General features: G+C 54.5%; 1 protein-coding gene across 3 annotated transcripts; it reads right to left on the bottom strand.

Moving 5' to 3' along the window:
• Positions 1–6053: 6053 nt before the first annotated feature.
• On the bottom strand, positions 6054–17802 carry SLC35E4 (solute carrier family 35 member E4). 3 transcript variants are annotated; one of them, XR_008683029.2, is made up of 3 exons: positions 16164–17802; positions 8413–11214; positions 6054–7127 (listed from the first exon to the last, which is right to left on the bottom strand). XR_008683029.2 is itself a non-coding variant. In XM_055404495.2 (2 exons), exons 1-2 carry the CDS (start codon positions 16780–16782, stop codon positions 10781–10783), a joined length of 1053 nt encoding a protein of 350 aa, XP_055260470.1. In that variant the 5' UTR covers positions 16783–17802; the 3' UTR covers positions 8041–10780. The 3 variants fall into 3 exon arrangements, 1 of the variants encoding a protein (XP_055260470.1); XR_008683031.2 differs by lacking the exon at positions 6054–7127 and having other exon boundaries at positions 8065–8495; positions 9666–11214; XM_055404495.2 differs by lacking the exon at positions 6054–7127 and having other exon boundaries at positions 8041–11214.
• Between the last annotated feature and the right edge of the window lie 843 nt (positions 17803–18645).

Raw genomic sequence — 18645 nt, 5'->3', positions numbered from 1 at the left:
CATGTCCATTGAGTTGGTGGTGCCATCCAGCCATCTCATCCTCTGTCACCCCCTTCTCCTCTTGCCCTCAATCTTTCCCAGCATCAGAGTCTTTTCCAAGCGAGTCGTCTCTTCACATCAGGTGGCCAAAGTATTGGAGCTTCAGCTTCAGCATCAGCCCTTCCAACAAGTATTCAGTGTTGATTTCCTTTAGGACTGACTGGTTTGATCTTGCAGTCCAAGGGACTCTCAAGAGTCTTCTGGACACAAGCCCTTTATCAGCTATGGCTCTGTAAGTATCCCTCCCCACCTAGCATGTCTTCTCCTGCTTTTTAAAGTGTCTCCTGCAGAGCAGCAGTGTTATATTTGGATGAAGCGCTACTTTCCAGATTTCCCCTTTATGGGTTGTTGTTTTGGTGCCACGTCTAAGAGCTCTGCCTAACCTCCTATCACAAAGGTTCTCTCTAGTGTTGGAGACTTTAAACTTTCTCCTTATTTCCGTGATCCTTTTGTATAAGGTGTGAGGTTCAGTTTGAGGCTCATATTTTTTCATACAGATGTTTGACTGTTTGAGTTCTATCTGTTGAAGGCTGTCCTTCCTCCACCGAGCTGCCTTTACACCTTTGCAAGGGGGGGTCTGTTTTTATGCTCTTCATTCAGTGTGATATGCGTGTCTCTCTCTCTTTACCACATTATCTTGAAGACTGTAACTTTTAGAGTAAGTCCTACGGTATTCCTACTCTTAGAGAAGTGTTCATTCTTTTACCATTAACGATAATAATAGGCATTTTTGTAGTTGCCCTTTATTAGATTAAGGAAGAGTTGGAATATATTCTCTTCTGTTTTCTGGAAGATATGTATGGATTGGTGTTTCTTCTTTAAATGTTTGGTAGGCTTCTGCAGTGAAACTGTTTGGGCCTGTAGATTTTTTTTTCCCCCCAAAAGGATTAACCGTGAATTCAGTTCCATTAATAGTTAAAGGATTAATCAAATCGTCTGTTTCATCTTTGGAGAGTCTTGGTAGTTTGGGGTTTTCAAGGAGTGGATCCAGTTCACGCACGTGGAGTCGTTCATAGTGTTCCCTTAGTATCCTCGGTGTCTGCAGGGCGCCATCACATTTTCATCCTCCAGACTGGAAATTTGTCTCCTCTGTTTGTTGGTCTAGCTAGATGTTTATCAATTTACGGAACCTTTTTAAAGAACAGCCTACCTTGTGCCTTCAGTTTTCTCTATTGTCCTTCCCTTTTCTATCTGACTGATTTCTGTTCTTTGTTGTTTTCATAGTTCTTCTTACTTTGAGCCTATTTCTCTCCTGCTTTCCTGAGGTGGAAACTTAGATGATGGATCCGAGAGCTGCAGCCCACGAAGTTTTATATGCTGCACTTCCGTTTTCGTTCATTTAAAACCATTGTTTGGTTTTCCTTGCAGTGTCCTCCTTAGCCCATATATATCTTAGAAGTGTGGAGTTTAACTGGTAAGTATTTGGGAATCTTACCACCATCTCTTTGTTGTTGGTTTCTCATTTTAAATCCCATCTAGGTCAGAGACCATAATCTTGTATGATTTCATTCCTTCTAAATTTGTTAATGTTTACTTAACAATGTAGGCTATGGTCTGTCTTGGTGCATGTTTCCTATGCACTTGGAGAGGGGGAGGTGGTTCTTTGGGCTGGAGTGTTCCGTAAGTGTCAGTTAGGACCAGTTGATGGATGGTGGTTTTCTGTTTCCTTGTTGTATTGATTACTGAGAGAGGACTGTTGAAGTGTACAACTAAGATTGTGGATTTGTGTACATCTCCTTTCAATTCTATAAATTTTGTTTCATGTATTTGAAGTTTTGTTGTCAAGTGCATGCATACTTAGGTTTGTTACATCTTGATGGTGAACTGACCCTTGTATCAACATGCAGTGTCTATTTTCCTTCTTAATTTTCTGAAGTCTCTTGTCTGACATTAATATAACCACTCCAGCTTTAAGTGGTATTTGCATTATATATCTTTTCACATCCTTTTACTTTTAACCTGTAGACAGCATTTGGTTGGGTCTTTTTTTAATTTTGGAGAAGGAAATGGCAACCCACTCCAATACCCTTGCCTGGAAAATCCCATGGACTGAGAAGCCTGGTGGGCTACAGTCCATGGGTTCGCAAAGAGTCGGACACGACTGAGCCACTTCACTTCACTTTTTTAATTTATATCTTCAATTTGTCTCTTAATTGGTGTGTTTAGGCCCAAATTATTGATATTTGGGTTTAGGTTTACCATTTTATTGTTTTCTGTTTATCCTTTCTGTTTTTTTTCATTCCTCTATTTCCCTTTTCATGCTTTCTTTTGGATTGCTAGTATTTTTTAATTATTCCACTTTAATTTTGTATAGTTTTTCCAGAGGTTGCACTAGAGATTTTAACATACATACTTAACTTTTTGAATCTACCTAAATTAGTATCTTACTACTTCTCACTGGTATTCCTATTGGATAGTGTATTAGTTTTCTCTTGCCACCATAACAAACTACCACAAACTTAGTGGCTAAAAACAATACCTATTTATTACTTCACAATTTATGTAGGTCACGAGTCTCGTTGGGCTTAACTGAGTCTTCTGCTTGCGTGTGTGCTCAGTCCCGCCCGACTCTTTGCCACCCCATGGTCTGTAGCCCTCCAGGCTCCTCTGTCCATGGGACTTCCAAGGCAAGAATACTGAAAGGTTGTTGCTGAAACATGAAAGATGCTGGGATTCTTGGCCTCCGGAGGAGAAGAATTCAATCCGGGGCCAGAGACGAGGCTTGATTGCTCAGAGCTTTTGTGTAATAGTTTTATTAAAGTATAAAAGAGACAGAGAAAGCTTCTGACATAGACATCAGAAGGGGGCAGAAAGAGTGCCCCCCTGCTAGTCTTTAGCTGGATGTTGTATAGCTACTAGCAGTCTGCTAATTAAAAAAGAAAAGGAAATGTCTCAAAACTCAGAGAATGGCACCAGGCCCCTCACCCACAAGGTGCATTGCATTCTGAGATAATGTTGGCACCAGGTGAGTCACCCCAGGCCATAAAAGGGTTGAGGTGGTTCTTGAGGAAAGGCAGACTCCCATACAAATATATGGTTTCATTAACAGATTAGGAGAGCAATGTGAGTAAAACACACTGGTTTGTCAAGTCGGTTCTGAGCCTTTAGGCAGAACCGACTTGGAGACCAGAGTCGGGGGTAAATGCATAGACATCAGCATAGCTTAAGACAAACATTTCCATAAGGAAAATGCACTGGTTAGCTCAAGGTTTGAGAAAAGTTAAGCTGAGGTGGAGCCAGGTGTCCTTATGGCAACACAGAATTTTAAGAGAAACCTCTTTTTAAATTTGTACAGAGAAGGGGAAAAAAAATGTAACACTAGTTTGTTTCCTCCTGCCGCCTGAGAGAGAGATAAGGACACTTGCAGCCTATTTCCTCCGTTTGGAGACCAGGCCTTCCTGCCTGTTACCTTCCCAATACTAGAGTAGGTTGCCGTTTCCTCCTCCAGGAGATCTTCCCGACCCAGGGACTGAATTTGCGCCTCCTGCACTACAGGTAGATTCTTTACCCTGAGCCACTGGGGAAGCTACAGTCTTCTGCTTTGGGTCTCACAAGGCCAAAATCAAGGTGTTTTGTCAGGCTGAAGCCACGTGTGTTTTGGTTTGTTTTTTTTAACTGGAGGCTCTGGGGAAAGATTCTGCTTCCAAGCTTATTGAGACGGTTGACTGAATTCAGTCCCTTGAAGACTTGAACCCATCTCCTTCCTTCAGCTGGGGGCTGCTCTGCTCCTGGAAGCTGCCCATGTTCCTTTCAGTGCTCTGGGGAAAGATTCTGCTTCCAAGCTTATTGAGACGGTTGACTGAATTCAGTCCCTTGAAGACGAACCCATCTCCTCCCTTCAGCTGGGGGCTGCTCTGCTCCTGGAAGCTGCCCGCGTTCCTTTCAGTGCTCTCCACGCGGCCTCCTCCAACAGCAGGAGGGTAGTTGAATCCCCCTCAGGCTTTGAACACCTGACCTTTCCTCCTGCCGCATCTCTGAATCCAGTCAGACAAAAATCTCTGCCTTTAAGGATTCATGTGATTGGACAAGGCCCGCTCAGTAACCCAGACAGTCTGGATTTTAAAGTCCATAACCTCAGTTACATCTGTAGCATCTCCTCTATCACGTAAAGGAACGTTCACATTTTCCAGGCAACCAGGCATTTGGCAGAGGTGGACATCCTGCTGATTGTAGCTAATTTTCTTGACCTGTCTTCAAGTTCACAGATTTTCCTCTGTTGTTCTGCTACTAGGACCATTCAGTATATTTGTAAATTTTGATTGATATATTGTCTTAGTTGAAAATTTTTTAACTGGTGATTTTCTATATCTCCTATTTCTCTGCTGAGACTTTCTGTCTTTTTATTTCTAAGGTCCTTTTCTGATAAGTCCAACACTGGGGTCATCTCGGCGTTCAGACTCTCTTGGTTCTTTGTATGTAGAGTAGCTTTGGATTCTGTCCTGGGCATTTTGAATATATTATGAGACTCTAGGTCTTGGTTAAATCCTATGGAAAATGTTGAGTCTTTGTTTTAGGAGGCAGTTGATCCATTTAGGATCAGTTCTGGTCTGCCTCGTGTGGGCCATTAAAAACAAGAGAACAGCATTAAATGGAGTCACTTAATTCTAAAACCAATGTCACCAAACCGAGACTTAGCTACAGTTTCGGCTCTTCCAGAAATGGAATATTAAACCAGTCAATCAGGAATCACCTGATCAGCACAAGTTAGGTAATCAGCCTGATAGGCTCTGGCCATCCCCTAAGGAAAGTAGACTTGCAATAACCAAAGCCATTTTCTGCCTGGAATAGCTTCCTTGTGCCTGCTCCCTCCTGCCCCTAAAAGTCCCTCAGAAGGGGCCTTGGGGCCCCTTCTGTTTGCTAGATGGATGCTTCGCAATTCATGAATCACTGAATAAAGCCAACAGGATTTTAAAAACTTACTCAGCTGATTTTTTTTTTTTTTTTAACAGTGCCAGAGTTTGATGGTTGGTTTTCTGAGCTTTTGCAATGTTAGGTCAAATCTGTCCTAAGCTAGTGCCACCCAGGGGCCAGCCTGAAATCTGCGTGGTCTTCCCAGTAGTGTCAAAGTCACTGGAACACTGTTTGGGGTCAGATCCACACACGTGAGCCTGTGGGATCCATTTCTCAAGCTTCCTGCTCTCCATGATTTCTCCCATGCTCTCCAGTTTTCAAGGCCACCCTTTCCCTGGTCCTTCAGCTAGAACTGGGGCTTTCAGTCTCCCTGCCCTGCTGCATGCATCCTGTGACCAAGTCTCTGCTCAAGGGCCAGGTGACAGGATGAAGAGAGGGAAAAAAGCAAGGGGACTCCTCCCCACCACACAAATCTTTCAACCACAGTTCTTTGGGTCAAAAGGAGTTCCTCTGAGCTTTAAGTGTTTTCCTGGCTTCCACTGCTACTGCTGCCACCGGGTTTCCACTTCATATGAGGCTTGCCGAGGGCCAGGACTATATAAGGGGGAAAAAAAAGGACAAAAAAGGGGATTTCTGTCCTGAAGAGTCCTCCCTCCCTACTCCTCAGACCAGGAAGACAAGGCTGCTCTTGGAGGCCTTTCTTTCCACGTCCACTGCACAGTCCCAGGATTCACGCTGCCTCGGAGACCAGGCCAGCAGATATCAGGGTAAAAAGCAAAACAGGAGACTCGTCATCAGATTTTTATATCCCAAATTCTGGTTTCCTCTCCTAGTCCACCTGCCACCACTTCTTTCTGAGAGTCCTCAGAGAGCTGCTTCCTGCGTTCCATCCTGGGCTGTTGGTTGCATTCGGGGGAAGGACAGACTGTATTTACTCAGTCTTAGAACTGGAACCCTCAGAAATGTGTTTTTAAAAATAAAGGCTTATTTGTGGGAAAAGGAAAATAAATATAGCGCATCTACAATCCCACCCTCAAGTCGGCACTTGGGTGCTGTGGTGTGTTTCCTTCTTTCTATGTAATTTTTGTTCATCGTTGAGAAGATATGATTTTGGAACCTCTTTTTAAAGTTATTCTTTTAATATTTAGGATGGGATATGGCAGGAAGGATGTCACATCCTAAGTGGGAGACGTTGGGGTTGAGAGGTCCCCAGAGGGTCCAAGCCCACAAATCTTTCTAGACTTCCTTTGGCAAAATATCGGTAATGCCTTTTCCCCAAAGAAAAAAATGTTTTGCTGACAGAGTTGGGGAACACCCAGCAGACCCCTCATGTGAACCGGGCAGACCCCACGCACCCCTATAACCTCACACCCTGGCTCCGTGGTTCACAGCAGAGTGGGGAGCAGAGTGGCAGAACCCCAAGAATTGGGAGGTGAAGACCACGCCCTGCTCTTCCATCTCTGTGCGAGATGGTTGCTATAACCTGAACGTGTCTTCCTGAAATTCACGTGTTGACGCTGGGAGGTGGGGCCTTTGGGAGGTAATTAGGCAGTGAGGTCATGAGAGTGGAGCCCTCATGAATGGGATTAGTACCTTTATAAATGAAGCCTATGACCCAGAAGCAGGCCCACACCCAGCCATGCTGATGCCCTAGCCTCAGACTTCCAGCCTCCAGAACTGGGAGCAATACATCTCTTGTTCACAAGCCGCCTGTCTACGGCATTTTGTTACAGCAGCTGGACAGACTGCAGCCATCTCTTTGGGCTTCCGTTTTCTGTATGTATGAGGGTTGAACTGGATCACCTGGGAAACTTGGCAGAGGTGTGAAGGGTTGCTGGTTCATCTACTGGCAAGCTCGCTTCAGCTGATCTGATGTTGGCTAGAGCATAAGAAGCATGGAGAAAGGTCCTTCCGCCAAAGAAAGTTTCAGCGTGTAAAGAGAAGCGCCCAGCCCAGGCAACAAGAACTGCCTGGTGGTGTTCAGAGGAGGCAGGAGGCACATGGTGGCCATGGCGGTCAGGAGGACGCAGATGGAAGCTGAGATCCCGGGAGGCCATTATCAGAAGTGTTCATTGTTCCATCCTGGTCCTTGCCCGATGGAAACCTCCCACGGCGCGCTACAGTATTCTATCATTTCCCGCAAGTACTTGCCACTGAGCGGGAACAGTGTGATGATGGTCGCTTCCTGAGATCCCTGAGCTGATTCCGGAGCGAGATTCCCCCTTTGCCCTGGCCCCCTGGAATGAGAAACCAAGGCCCCCCTGTGGAGGGTGGGCAGGGCCCCACCGTCCCACCCCCACGCCCCCGCAGCTGGGGCTGAGACAAGGCAGCGGCTTTGTTCTGAATCCACAATGGCAGGATGCCCAGCACAGAGCCAGCTTCCTCCGAGGCAGGGCAAGGGAGTGGGAGCCTGGCCGAGGGCATGCCCTGGGGCCCTGGGTGAGTAGGGGAAGCCTGCGGGGCGGGAGCGCACAGCACGGAAGCCTTGGGAGAGGAACTGGGAGGTACCTGGAGTGAGCCAGTCTGCTCACATGGCTCAAGGACCTAGTAAGCTTGTGAAATACAATCCACGCCTTATGGCGAGACAGGGAAAAGCTCAACACAGTAAATTCTTCTCGGTCTTTCTGACCTCCCCTCTCGTACTGTGCATTCTGCATCTGCATGTACGCATCGACCAGAACACCCCACCGGCAGGAACACCTGCTCAGCCACAAAGAGCAGCATTTCTCCCGGCATCAAGACAACGCCTCAAGAGATAACGCCCCTTCTTGACACTTGTAAGGGGTCACATGATCCACCACTGCGACGCTTAGACCCGGATTACGTAAACTGTCAATAATATGTGATTTGATGTACAGCCCTCCGTCTCAAAACTACTTACATAACTGTTCCCTGACTTCTAACGGGCAGAACAATTCTCAGAGCTTTCTGAGATGCTCTTCCCGGGTTACTGTCTTCAAACTCAGTGCAAATGAAACTTCTCATTTCTTTCTTAGATCGACTGGTTCATTTTTCATCCAGTCTCAGGCACTATCGCTAAGCACTTGCCCCGTATTAGCCCCTGCAGCCTCCCAGAGCCAAACGGGCTCGTGAGGCTCTGCCCCCGCCCACCCCACCCTTAACACACAAGAGGCACAGGAGGGGAAAACCCCTGCCCAGGATCACGCAGCTCAGACATGCCAAGGCCGGGGTTCGAGCCCAGGTCCGGCCCCTGCTTCTGATTGGTGTTATCTCCCGCCTACTCCATCCACACCAGGTTATGTGCTGGTCCTGGGGAGACGGCGGTGAGCAGACAGCTCAGCGACAAACCGGTTCTGAGAGCGGGGCGCGCTGGCGGCTCTGCCTGGAGAGGCGTGGGGAGCTGGGTGACCGTCAACTGTGGCTGTCAACCCAGACTGGTGTGGGGTGGGGAAGGGTGGGGTAGGGAACTGCCCGCAAGGAAGGCGACATCTGTCATCCCAAGAAGGCCTCCCAGCCGGGACTGGGTACAAAGAGGGAGGCTGGGGAGGCCACGTGACTCACCGGAGGTAGCAGGACAGGTCAGAAGCAGAGCCCAGAGGGCTGTCCACGGGAATCACCTCCTGAGCCCCTCACAGCGAGGTTCTCTGAAGCCAGGGGAAACCAAACAGGCCAGACGGTGAGGAAGGGGACCAGGACACACCCCCAGGCTTTCTGACCCTCAGGCCAGCCTTCACCGTGCCCACTCCAACAGGGAGTGATTAGGAGGGGTGTACCTCTGACTTTGAGGGGAACACCTCAATGCTGGGTGGTCCCCAGGCCAGGCACAGCTCCAACTCCCCTCTGCCCCCCCCACCCCCACCGGGGGCTGGTTTTGATCGGACAGGAGGCTCATTCTGAAGCCAAGCACTCCCAGGGGCCCAGGGCACTGCAGGAGGCGCCTTGAAAGGGGAAGGGTCCTGAGGACCAGGGGGGCCCACCCGCCGCAAACCATCCGTCCTCTGTCCCGTCTGGCCAAGCCTCAGGCTGGAGCCAGGAGGTATCCAGGCTGCACCAGGACAGGGCTGGGCTGGTGGCTTCTGACTCACACAGAGGGTGGGTGTCTGGTGACTCAGCCGAGGCCCACTTCCCCTCCGCTAGACCCGCCTGCATAGAGGCCAGGGCAGGCAACCCTGCACCAGCCCTGCCTGTGCCAGGCGCTCAGCCCCAGGCCCTCGCCACCCCCACCCCAGCCTGGGGCCGACCCTCCGTGTAGCCCTGACCACGAATGCCGGCCACACAAAGGAATGAATGAGTCTTCTCTGAGTCCCAGGCCCTCTAGACCCCAGCCCCGGCCTGGCCAAGCTCCCATCCTCCCATTTTCCAGATGGGCCTACAGCCTCAGAGAGAGTGGATGACTAGCTCACACTCGGAACCAAGCCCACTGGCCCCATTGTCCCTCTCCACCCCTGGCCCTGCCCACCAGGTCCTCACTGGAAATCCTCTCCCTGGGGATCATCAGCCCATTTTGCAAATCTGGAAACCAAGGCTCAGAGAGGGAAGGTACCTGCCCGGGCAGAGTGAAGCGGGCAGAGTGGGATTAAGTCCCCAGTCTCTCTAACCCAGGCAGGGACCTTATGGTTTTTAACAGGTGGCCTGCACTAGACAGGTGGGTAGCTGGAGTTAAATGCCTACAGCCAAGGGAAGGATGGGAAGTGAGGCAGCGGGGTCAGGCCAGCTCCCCAGACACTCCACCGCCCACCCCCAGTGCTCCTCCTTCCATGGAACCACCCCATTCCTTGCCCTCTGCGCCCATAGCCCTGGACATGGCCCCTCACCCAGGCCTTTCCTTCCTCAGGCTTCTTTTCTGGTTTTTCTTTTAGAGGAGAGTTGTACAGTTTGGGTTTTCACCCCCGGCAAGGGTTTAGCCACGAGAAGGGAAAAGCTGATGTAGGAGGAGGACCACAGACGGGGGACCAGCATGTGCGGAGACTCCAGTGGGCGGCTGGGTGTCACGGGGTGCCTGATGGGAGCAGGTGTGGATTGAAGGTGGCGTTGATGCTGGGAAAGATTGAAGGCAGGAGGAGAAGGGGTCGACAGAGAATGAGATGGCTGGATGGCATCATCGACACGACGGGCATTAAGTTTGAGCAAGCTCCGGGAGACAGTGGAGGACAGAGGAGCCTGGTTTGCTGCAGTCCGTGGGGTCACAAAGACTCGGACATGACTTAGCAACTGAACAGTGACAACGAAGGAGGGGAGAGGGGAGAGGCCACGGGGCCAGGCCTGACCTTGTCCCACGAGCAGCGGTCTGGGCAGATGGCGGGGCTGGCCAGGCCCCAGTGAGCGCAGGAGGAGGTCCGTGATTCTGGGTGGGCGGCTGTGTGCCTGTGTTTCCTTGGCCGCTACCCCGAGGAATGACACAGGTGTACAAGCAAAAATAGTTTATTTGAGGACGGAAGACCCAACGTTGGGGGGCCCAGGGCTGAGGCCACAGCAGCTGCCTGGAGTTGGCACAGACGACCCCCAGCTCCCTAGGGAAGCCCAGTTGCAAAGCTGCCCTTCCCTGGGCCCCCTAGCTGCCTCCTCCACTTCCTGGAGGAAGGATTGTGCGACCGCCAAGAGTCATCGCCATCATCACCACCATCACTGTCAGAACATTGGTGAGGTTTTCCAAGCGTAGCCAGCAATTTTCAGCGCGGTACTTGACCCTAATCGTCATAAATACTCTGACAAGCACAGCGACTGTGCCTGGACCCACCATCCAGTGGTGAGTGGGGTCAGTGATGAGGAGAGGCAGGCAGGTACAGGAGCCAGGGCTCTCTAGGAGACTCCATTGCAGCCTCTGTGGCTCCCCCGACGGCCCCAGTGGCTGCCCGCTCTCCCGTGGCCACGGGCCAAGGCTGGATTCGGGCCGGGGCAGTCCCGGGTGGTCCCTGTGCCCCGTAAGGTCTCAGAGACCCTTGCCAGGCTGGTCCCTCTGTCGGAAGCCCCGGCGGGTAGCCCAGGAGGCCACGAACTCGCAGTTGTGGTAAAGGAACATTCCAGAAAGGGTGAGCGCCACGCCCACATAGCTGAGGGCGCTGAGGCGGCTGCCAAATAGCAGCCGGGACAGGACGAGGTTGCCCACGACGGTGAGGTTGCCCAGGACATGGACCGTGAGGGCCGAGGTGAGGGCCAGCAGGGAGAAGCTGGCCAGGTTGTAGAGCACGGACAGCAGGCAGCTGAGCAGGACACAGGCCCAGAGGTGGGAGTCGCTGGGGGCGGGCGGCGGCGCCACGCCAGCCTCCAGCACCAGGGCGGCACCGGCCAGCAGGCAGAAGCTGGGCAGCGAGGTGGCGTACAGCAGGGTCACCGCGTCCAGCCGCTCTTCCTGCAGCAGGGCACCTGGAACCAGGGCAACAGCCGTCAGCCCGGGCGCCAGACGAGCCCCGCGAGGCCAGCCCGCCACGACCCCCAGGAAGCCTGCCCCAGCCCCTCCGCAGAACGAGGGGCTCCCGCTCTGCGACGGGAAGGTCAGGCCGCCTGGGTGGTGACCCTGTCCGCTCCTGGCCAGCTGTGACCTGCCCTTAACCTCTGGAGGCCTAGGTCTCCTCACCTGCAGAGTCAGAGGGTAATAAAACCTTGTGTATGCTATGTTGCTTCAGTCACGTCCGACCCTTTGCGACCCCATGGACTGCAGCCCGACGGGCTCTTCTGTCCCTGGGATTCTCTAGGCAAGAAGACTGGAGTGGGCTGCCATGCCCTTCTCCAGGGGACCTTCCTGACCCAGGGATCGAACCCAAGTCTCCCATGTTCCCTGCATCGGCAGTCGGGTTCTTGACCACTAGCACCACCTGGGAAGCCCCAATAAAACCTTAAATATGCAGATTAAAATAATGTACATAAAGCCCTTATCAGGTAAGCTTCGGTCAGTAAGCATAAAAAGACAGAAGAAATAAGCCTGTTATCACTGACTCCTCCCACAAGCTGAAACAATAATCTGTGATATCCCACTGATCAGTAAACATGGAAAAAAAAAAATCTTGAGGGGCTCCCCAGGCCCTGGACTCACAACCAGCTTTGAGCCAAGGGGCCCCAAGTCTGCTTTCCTGGCTTCGGCCATTCTGGCACCCCGAGCCTCACAGTGTGGCTCCCACCTTGCTCCCTCCAGCACTCCCAGCTCTGCCGCGTACTAGCTACGTGGGCCTTTGCGTCCCAAGAGAGAGAGTTTGAAAATATTCAAAACCGTCTGAGTCACACGTCCAATCACTTGTGACCGCTGGGCTGACAGACACAACAAGGAGGTCGTTGTGCCCGGCTGTCACTCACTGTGGGGGGGTGTTTTGTTTTTTTAAGATTTTTTTTTTTAATGTGGACCTTTTTTAAAGTCTTTATTGAATTTGTTACAATATTGCTTCCGTTTTACGTTTTGATTTCTTGGCCAAGAGGCATGTGGGATCTTAGTTCCCTGACAAGGGATCGAAGCTGCACCCCTGCATTGGAAGGTGAAGTCTGAACCACTGGACCACCAGGGAAGGTCCCTGTCATTCACAGTTTACCGCAGACTGTCAGCACCTTTCGCTACGGAAGCTGGAGCTTGTTGAGACAAATCCAGGACACAGAGGAAACCTTGGGCTTTGCAAGGAAAGAGGGCATCCCAGCATCTTGCACATGTGCGCCTGTGTGTGTACACATGCTACCATCCAGCTGGTTCACAAAGGAAGCAGGGCCCATCATAAAATCTCACATGGCTGAGCGGAAATGACAGTGCTTGCAAAGAGGCATCGGCGGCTTGTGCCTTCTCCCAAGTCTTGGTGGAGAGAGATGAGTAAGGTCTCCCCAGCCCCTCCCAGCCTCTATCCGTTTTCTGATACACACTTTCCAAAGAACCACAGAGGCGCTTACTCAGAGGCTATGCTTAGAGTGGGAAATCTTATTTCTCTCTCGATTTCATTTTGATGTTTTGGCTTTGTTCTCTAGGCAACAGTCCTTCTGTCAAGCATTTCTAGAAATGAACAGATAACTGGAATGCCTCCTGTTCGGTGGCTCCAAATTTAGCACCATTACAAGCTGCCTGTGGCCTGCGTGTTCAAGGTGCAGTCACTGGAAGGTGGTTAGGATTGCAGGTGAACTTCACCTTTGGTGAATTTTACTCTCTGAGAGGCAGGCAGGCAGGCCCTAACTTCCCCGCTCGGCCCGTGCACATGTTCTGTAATCCATCCAGCCCTCCCCTCCCCCCACACACTGTCCCATCCAGCCCTCCCCTCCCCACACACACTGTCCCCTCCAGCCCTCCCCTCCCCATATACACTGTCCCCTCCAGCCCAGGAAAAGAGCCAGTTACCCCACCAACCTGTCATCTGGCCTCCTCAGCGACCCCTTCCCTGCCTGCTTACCCCAAACCCTGCATTTCAACCTCTCCTCCTCCAAAGGCATTTCCATTTGATCATCTGAACACGCCACACTTCAGCCACATGCAGACAAACACCCTCTGGACACCATTCTGTTGGCTTCGGGCTTATCCCACCTCTGCTCCATCACGAGCTGTGTGATATCACACAGGTCACCCTCTCTCTATGCCTGTCCCCTCGCGGGAGCACGGGCAAAATGACAACATGCCCTTATGGGGGGCATGTGAGGTGCTGAGCGCAGGACCTGTGCCCAGGGGCAACTGCTGCCCATGGCGGCTGTCATGACCCCCTATGTGCAACCCCGCTGGCTGACACCCGTGCCCTGGCAGGGCTTGTGTCCCGCTCCCAGAATGCCTTTCCTGCTCTGGCCGTGTGAAGAGCTGGGCACAGCATGGGCCCATAGTCAGGGCTTGGCTGTCACCATCACTGCCTGCCTCCTCCCCCAGGCAGCCTTCTCTGGTCTCCCCGAGAAGTAGCCATCCCAATCACAGCTGTGCCCACCTTGGCTCCAGCACTTCCTGCCTGCTTTGTGGTCGCTCCTTCTGAGGGTGTCTCCCCACCAGCCTGAGAGCTCAGCGGATGGGAATTGGGTCAACCTGAGGCAGGTGGGTGTGGCCAAGGACAAGGCTCAGCACGCCGGTCCCCCATCTCCCAGCCTTTCTGTGAGCAGAGAGGACAAGGCTCAGCAAGCTGGTCCCCCATCTCCCAGCCTTTCTGTGAGCGGAGAGGCAGCATCACTCCTTTCCACGTGTGGGCCCCAGGCCTGCAACTGGCCCCGGAAGGAGGGGAGGGCTGGGCACTCCTAGCCCTGGGCTTTCACCCTCTGCTCCCTTGGAGTCTGCCATCAGGAAAGGAGCTGGTGTTAGTCACTCACGTTCTAGTCTAAATTTGGCCCTGGTGACTTTCCTGGAAAGTCTGCGAATAGTAACTTCCTCTTGTCCAAAACCCACCTTCTCCCTTGCCTCCAGTCTGTTCTGACCCACCTCTGCGCTGGGCTCCCATCTCTGTTAGTGGGACCTCCAGCCTCCTAAGCTCTCTCCTTAGCATCCTGAGCCAAATAGCTTAAGCCTACCAATTCTTCCATCAGACCATTAATAAACTCATCGCTTAAGTGGTACCTTACCTGCGCCAGGCCCCAAGTCAAGTGCTGGGGACATGGAGCTGCCCCAAAGCTAGGCCATGCCCTCTCGGAGCTCCTGCCTGCCTGGTGGGAGGCAGACAGGTAACCAAGTGGCTAAAATATCAATACAAGGCATGTGGAGTCCTGATGGGGGATGCAGAGGGTCCTCTGGGAGCCTGGAGCAAGCATCCAACCTGCCTCAGGGGCAGGCAGGAGACAATAAGGGAGCTGGAAGAGCCGAGGAGCAGCCTGATGCCAGGCACCTGCCAGCCCCCGTCCGTGTGACTGAGGCCTGGCTGGCCACAGCCTGTCCTGTTGGCCAGGGTTCCTCTGGGGTGAGGAGGCTGGGCCTCAGCAGGTGTGGTATGGGCCTTGAGGTTAGGGCCTTCCCAGCCTTCTGGCCCTGCTCAGGGCGGGGCACAAGGTCAAGTTTCCCACTGACTCATGCCCAGAGCTCAGGCCCCAGTTCTCAAGTAACCTGAAGGCAAAAATAGAACTGGGCTTTGGCCCTGCCTCAGGGCCCTGGAAGATGGGGACAGGGCCTCTGGGTCCTGATTCCAGGGCAGGCCTGAGCTCTGACTTCAACCTTTCCTGGCTGCAGGTTGTCCTAACCCCAGTCCAGTGCCCTTGGAGCAACCCTTTCCCTCTTCCAGGCTTGGGTCATAGGATCTCAGAGCCACAAGGGAGGGAGAGGAAGAAAGCCCTGGGACTCTATCAACTCTGACCTCCTCCACCAAACAGATAGGGAGATTGAGGCCCAGACAAGATCCAGATCCACCCCAGGTCGCCCAGGAATTATGAGCCCACATGTGGCTGGAACGCAGGCCTCTCTACCCTGAGTAGGCGCAGAGACAAGGTGGGGGCTGTGACTCAAAGAACCCTCAGTAGGACAGGCAGGAAAGTGATCAGCACTCTCCAGCAGAGTGATTTCGTAGGGTCTGTGTTTGGAGTCTCCACCCTACCCTCTGCCCAGTGCCCCCAACCCTCTTCCATCAGAACTGAGGTCCAGAGTCACATGGACCAGGATTCTGGTCCTTTGGAGCTATGTGACTCTGGGAAAATCATGAATTTCTCTGGGTCTCAGTTCCATCATCTGTAAAATGGGGATGAAAGTAGTGGTTGCCATGACAACTCAAAGCCAACACCTAGCATAGGGCCTGTTACACTGCAGTTCCCAGAAGATACCACCCCTTCCCTGACTTAGCAAGCCCCACCCCTCTGCCCCACTTCCAAATCCTGGGCTACCATCTTGCCCTCTTTCTCTCCCACCAGTTCCCACCGTCAAGCCTTCCTCTGGGTCCACAGTCTTATGCCACATCACTAGGACAGCATGAAATCTGCATGAGTGAAGTGAAAGTCGCTCAGCTGTGCCCGACTCTTTGGAAGCCCCATGGACTGTAGCCTGCCAGGCTCCCCCATCCATGGGATTCTCCAAGCAAGACTACTGGGGTGGGTTGCCATGCCCTTCTCCAGGGGATCTTCCCCACCCAGGGATTGGACCTGGGTCTCTTGTATTGGAGGCAGATTCTTTACAGTCTGACTGGGTTCAAATCTTGCCTCCGCTGTTTACATGGCCCAGGGGAAGCCCCTCTACGTGTCAAATGGGAACAAAACCAGTTGGGCCTCTAGAGCCGAAGTTTGAGGCCAGGAAATCACTGAGCAGTTGGCCCTTTCTGAGCCTCAGTTGCTGACTCCTCCAAAGCCACACGCCTCAGTTTGGTCATCAGTAAAATGGGATAGCGGCCACACCCCCTCTCAGGGACCCCCAGGCCACAGTCCCACCCAGGTCCCCACCGCCTCAGCCAGTGACTTAGGTTACTCACTCTGCTGAATGGACTTGAGGCCACGGAGGCAGGTGGCCGCCAGCAGGAAGCCACAGCCAGCCGGGGGCGTCCGGAGCTCTCCGGCCAGGCTGCAGGCGGCCCCCAGGCAGAGCGGACCCATGGCCGCAAACTGCAGCGGGTGGTGGCGCCGGCCGAGCAGCAGCGCGGACAGGGCCAGCGTGATGAGCGGCGTGGTGGTGGTGGCCAGCTGTGCCAGGTCCAGGGGCACGGCGCTCAGGCCCACGTTGCCGCAAGCCATCGAGGCGCCGAAGGTGAGGCTGAGCAGCAGCACCTGGCGGCGGGCCTGCCCGGGCAAGGGGCGCCGCGCCCCCCGGTGGCAGGCCAGCGCGGCCGCCAGCATGTGCAGCGCCGACAGCAGCAGGGGCCGCCCGAAGCCGTGCACCGTGAAAATCCACTTGTTGAGGCTCGACATGCTGGCTCCCGCCAGTAGCCACACCAGCGCGGCCACGGCCACCCGGGCCCGGCCAGGCCGCCGAAGAGCCTGCGGGGCGTCAGGGGGCCACTCGGCGGACCCGGCCCACCGAGGGTCGCCTGCCACCGCCACTGCCTCGGCAGACGTCATCCTGCCGTCATGGTGCTCCAGCGGGCAGCGGCACATGGGTACCAGTGGGGCCGCGGCAGGAGGCCGGCTCCCCGGTGACCAGCTCTGGGCCACCAGAGAGCCCCACCTTGGACCCGGCCCGTTTCAGGCAGGTGCGGGCACAGCCTCTGGCGCCCAGCCTGCGGCAGCGGAGGTCCAGGAGCTATGCGGTGTCCTCGGCGCAGGGAGACCTGAGCCCAGGTCGCTTCAGCTGGGATGCCAGGCTCTCTGGTGCCCGAGCCTGGCCTAGTAAGCTCCGGGCACCTCTGCCCGTGCCAGGCGAGGTCTCCACTCTCCTCCCGCCCGAGTGCCCACGCTACGCTTAGACGGAATCCTCCATCCCTTTTCTCTTCGGTCCAGTCCCCGGGTCCTCCGGCTAGTTCACGCCAGGCCTGGTGGGGGGCGATCCGGGCTCCCGCGCCGGGTTGGTGCCGGTGGGTCCGGCTCGCTGCGTCCGACACTGCCCAGGCCCGGCAGCGGGCAGACGCGCCGGCCCCGCGCTCCGGCCGGTGTCAGGCGGCGAGTTCGGCTCAGCTCGGCCCCGGCAGGGCCTGCGCTGTGGCTCCGGCTCCCGGCGGCTCCGGCGGCAGCGGCGGCGGCTCCCGCCAGGCTCGGGCGGAGAGCGAGGCCCCGCCTCCGCGGCCGCCCCACGCGCCCCACCCGGAAAACTGGGCCGAGGCCGGGGGCGCCACCTCGGGTCAGGCCCCGCCCCCGGAGCCGGGAGGGCCGCCTCGCCCCGCCCCCAGGCCGCCCGCTCGGGGCTCCTCCTCCGTCCGCAGACCCCCCCCCAGCCGGAGTGGTCAGCCTGTCTGTCCTCCCCGCATCAGTGGGGGATCAGGCCCAGCGCCAAGGCAAGCCCCCGCCATAGAGACGAACACAGAGGGGTATCTTCCTGATGAAAAACTCCTAACCTCTCAGAGATTCCATCTTCAAGGACCATCCCCCGCCCCAGGAGGCTTCAACCTAGGACCAGTCTCGGCACCACCTAATCTCTGGCCACAGTTATCCCGTGGGACCTCAGCACCCAGAAGAATTGGCCCACCGGGCCCCTTAATGCCCCTCCCTCGCCCCTCCCCAATCCCAACCCCTCCTCCGTCTCCCAGTCTGGGGCGGGCCCCCCTCCAGGCTGGCAGAGGGAAGTTGAATCACCACGGCCACCCGCAGCTGCGGAAGCAGGGTCCCGCCGGCCGCTCTATCCCTGGCCAGCAGCCCCTGTCCCATCCCCTGGGCGCTCAGAGCTGACTCATAGCTGAACTTTCCTGGGGGTCCACCCTCTGCCCTCCCTGGCAGGACAGAGAACTCTAGGTGGGCCGGGAGCCAGAGCAGCTGCCACTAAGCTTTTGCCCCTGCCTGGGTCTTGGCTTTCCCATCGGAACAGACGGGCTGCTCTCTGAGCTCAGGGCCGGGTAAACAGCACACCCCAGAAGCAGGACAGACTGACTGATCGGAATTCCAAGCTGGAAACTCCTCTCTGAGCTCTGGAGTCCAAATGTGCAAGGATCACAGGTGCCCACGGCCCGCTGTGAGTGAGCCCCTTTGCTGACAGCTTCCTCCTCTGTGGAAGCTCCTGTCCCACGGGGCACGGTTCACCCCTAGCCTTGTTGTCTGACCGGCAAGCCCTTGATGACAGCAACCTGTCTGGAGGAACGAGACCGCAAAGGGGGAGCGTTTACCTCGGTCCATGGCGCCCTCTGGTGGTCAGAGTGCAGAATGGCTGCAGGTGTCCCCTAATCCCCAACGCAATCCTCGGACTGGAATTAAAAACCCCCAGCCCGGCTGTTGATTCATACCAGCTGAATCAGATACCCTCTGGTGTGTCCAGGAATGTGTTTTTTTCTCTTGCCTTTGGTGATTCTGAGACCTTCCGGAGCCTGCAAATAG

The sequence above is a fragment of the Moschus berezovskii genome, chromosome 19 (genome assembly GCF_049115385.1).
Source record: "Moschus berezovskii isolate FMDL1 chromosome 19, NW_MosBer_1.0, whole genome shotgun sequence".
Taxonomy (NCBI): domain Eukaryota; kingdom Metazoa; phylum Chordata; class Mammalia; order Artiodactyla; family Moschidae; genus Moschus; species Moschus berezovskii.
The sequence above is the reverse complement of the archived record's forward strand: the minus strand, read 5'-3'. Positions and strand labels throughout refer to the sequence as shown.

Excerpts from the sequence above, each read along its gene's own strand:
- SLC35E4 (XM_055404495.2), bottom strand. The coding sequence starts at position 16,782 with ATGTGCCGCTGCCCGCTGGAGCACCATGACGGCAGGATGACGTCTGCC. Across the intron at positions 11,215-16,163 it reads CCTCAAGTCCATTCAGCAGA|GTGCCCTGCTGCAGGAAGAG; the intron begins GTGAGTAACCTA and ends CCCTGGTTCCAG.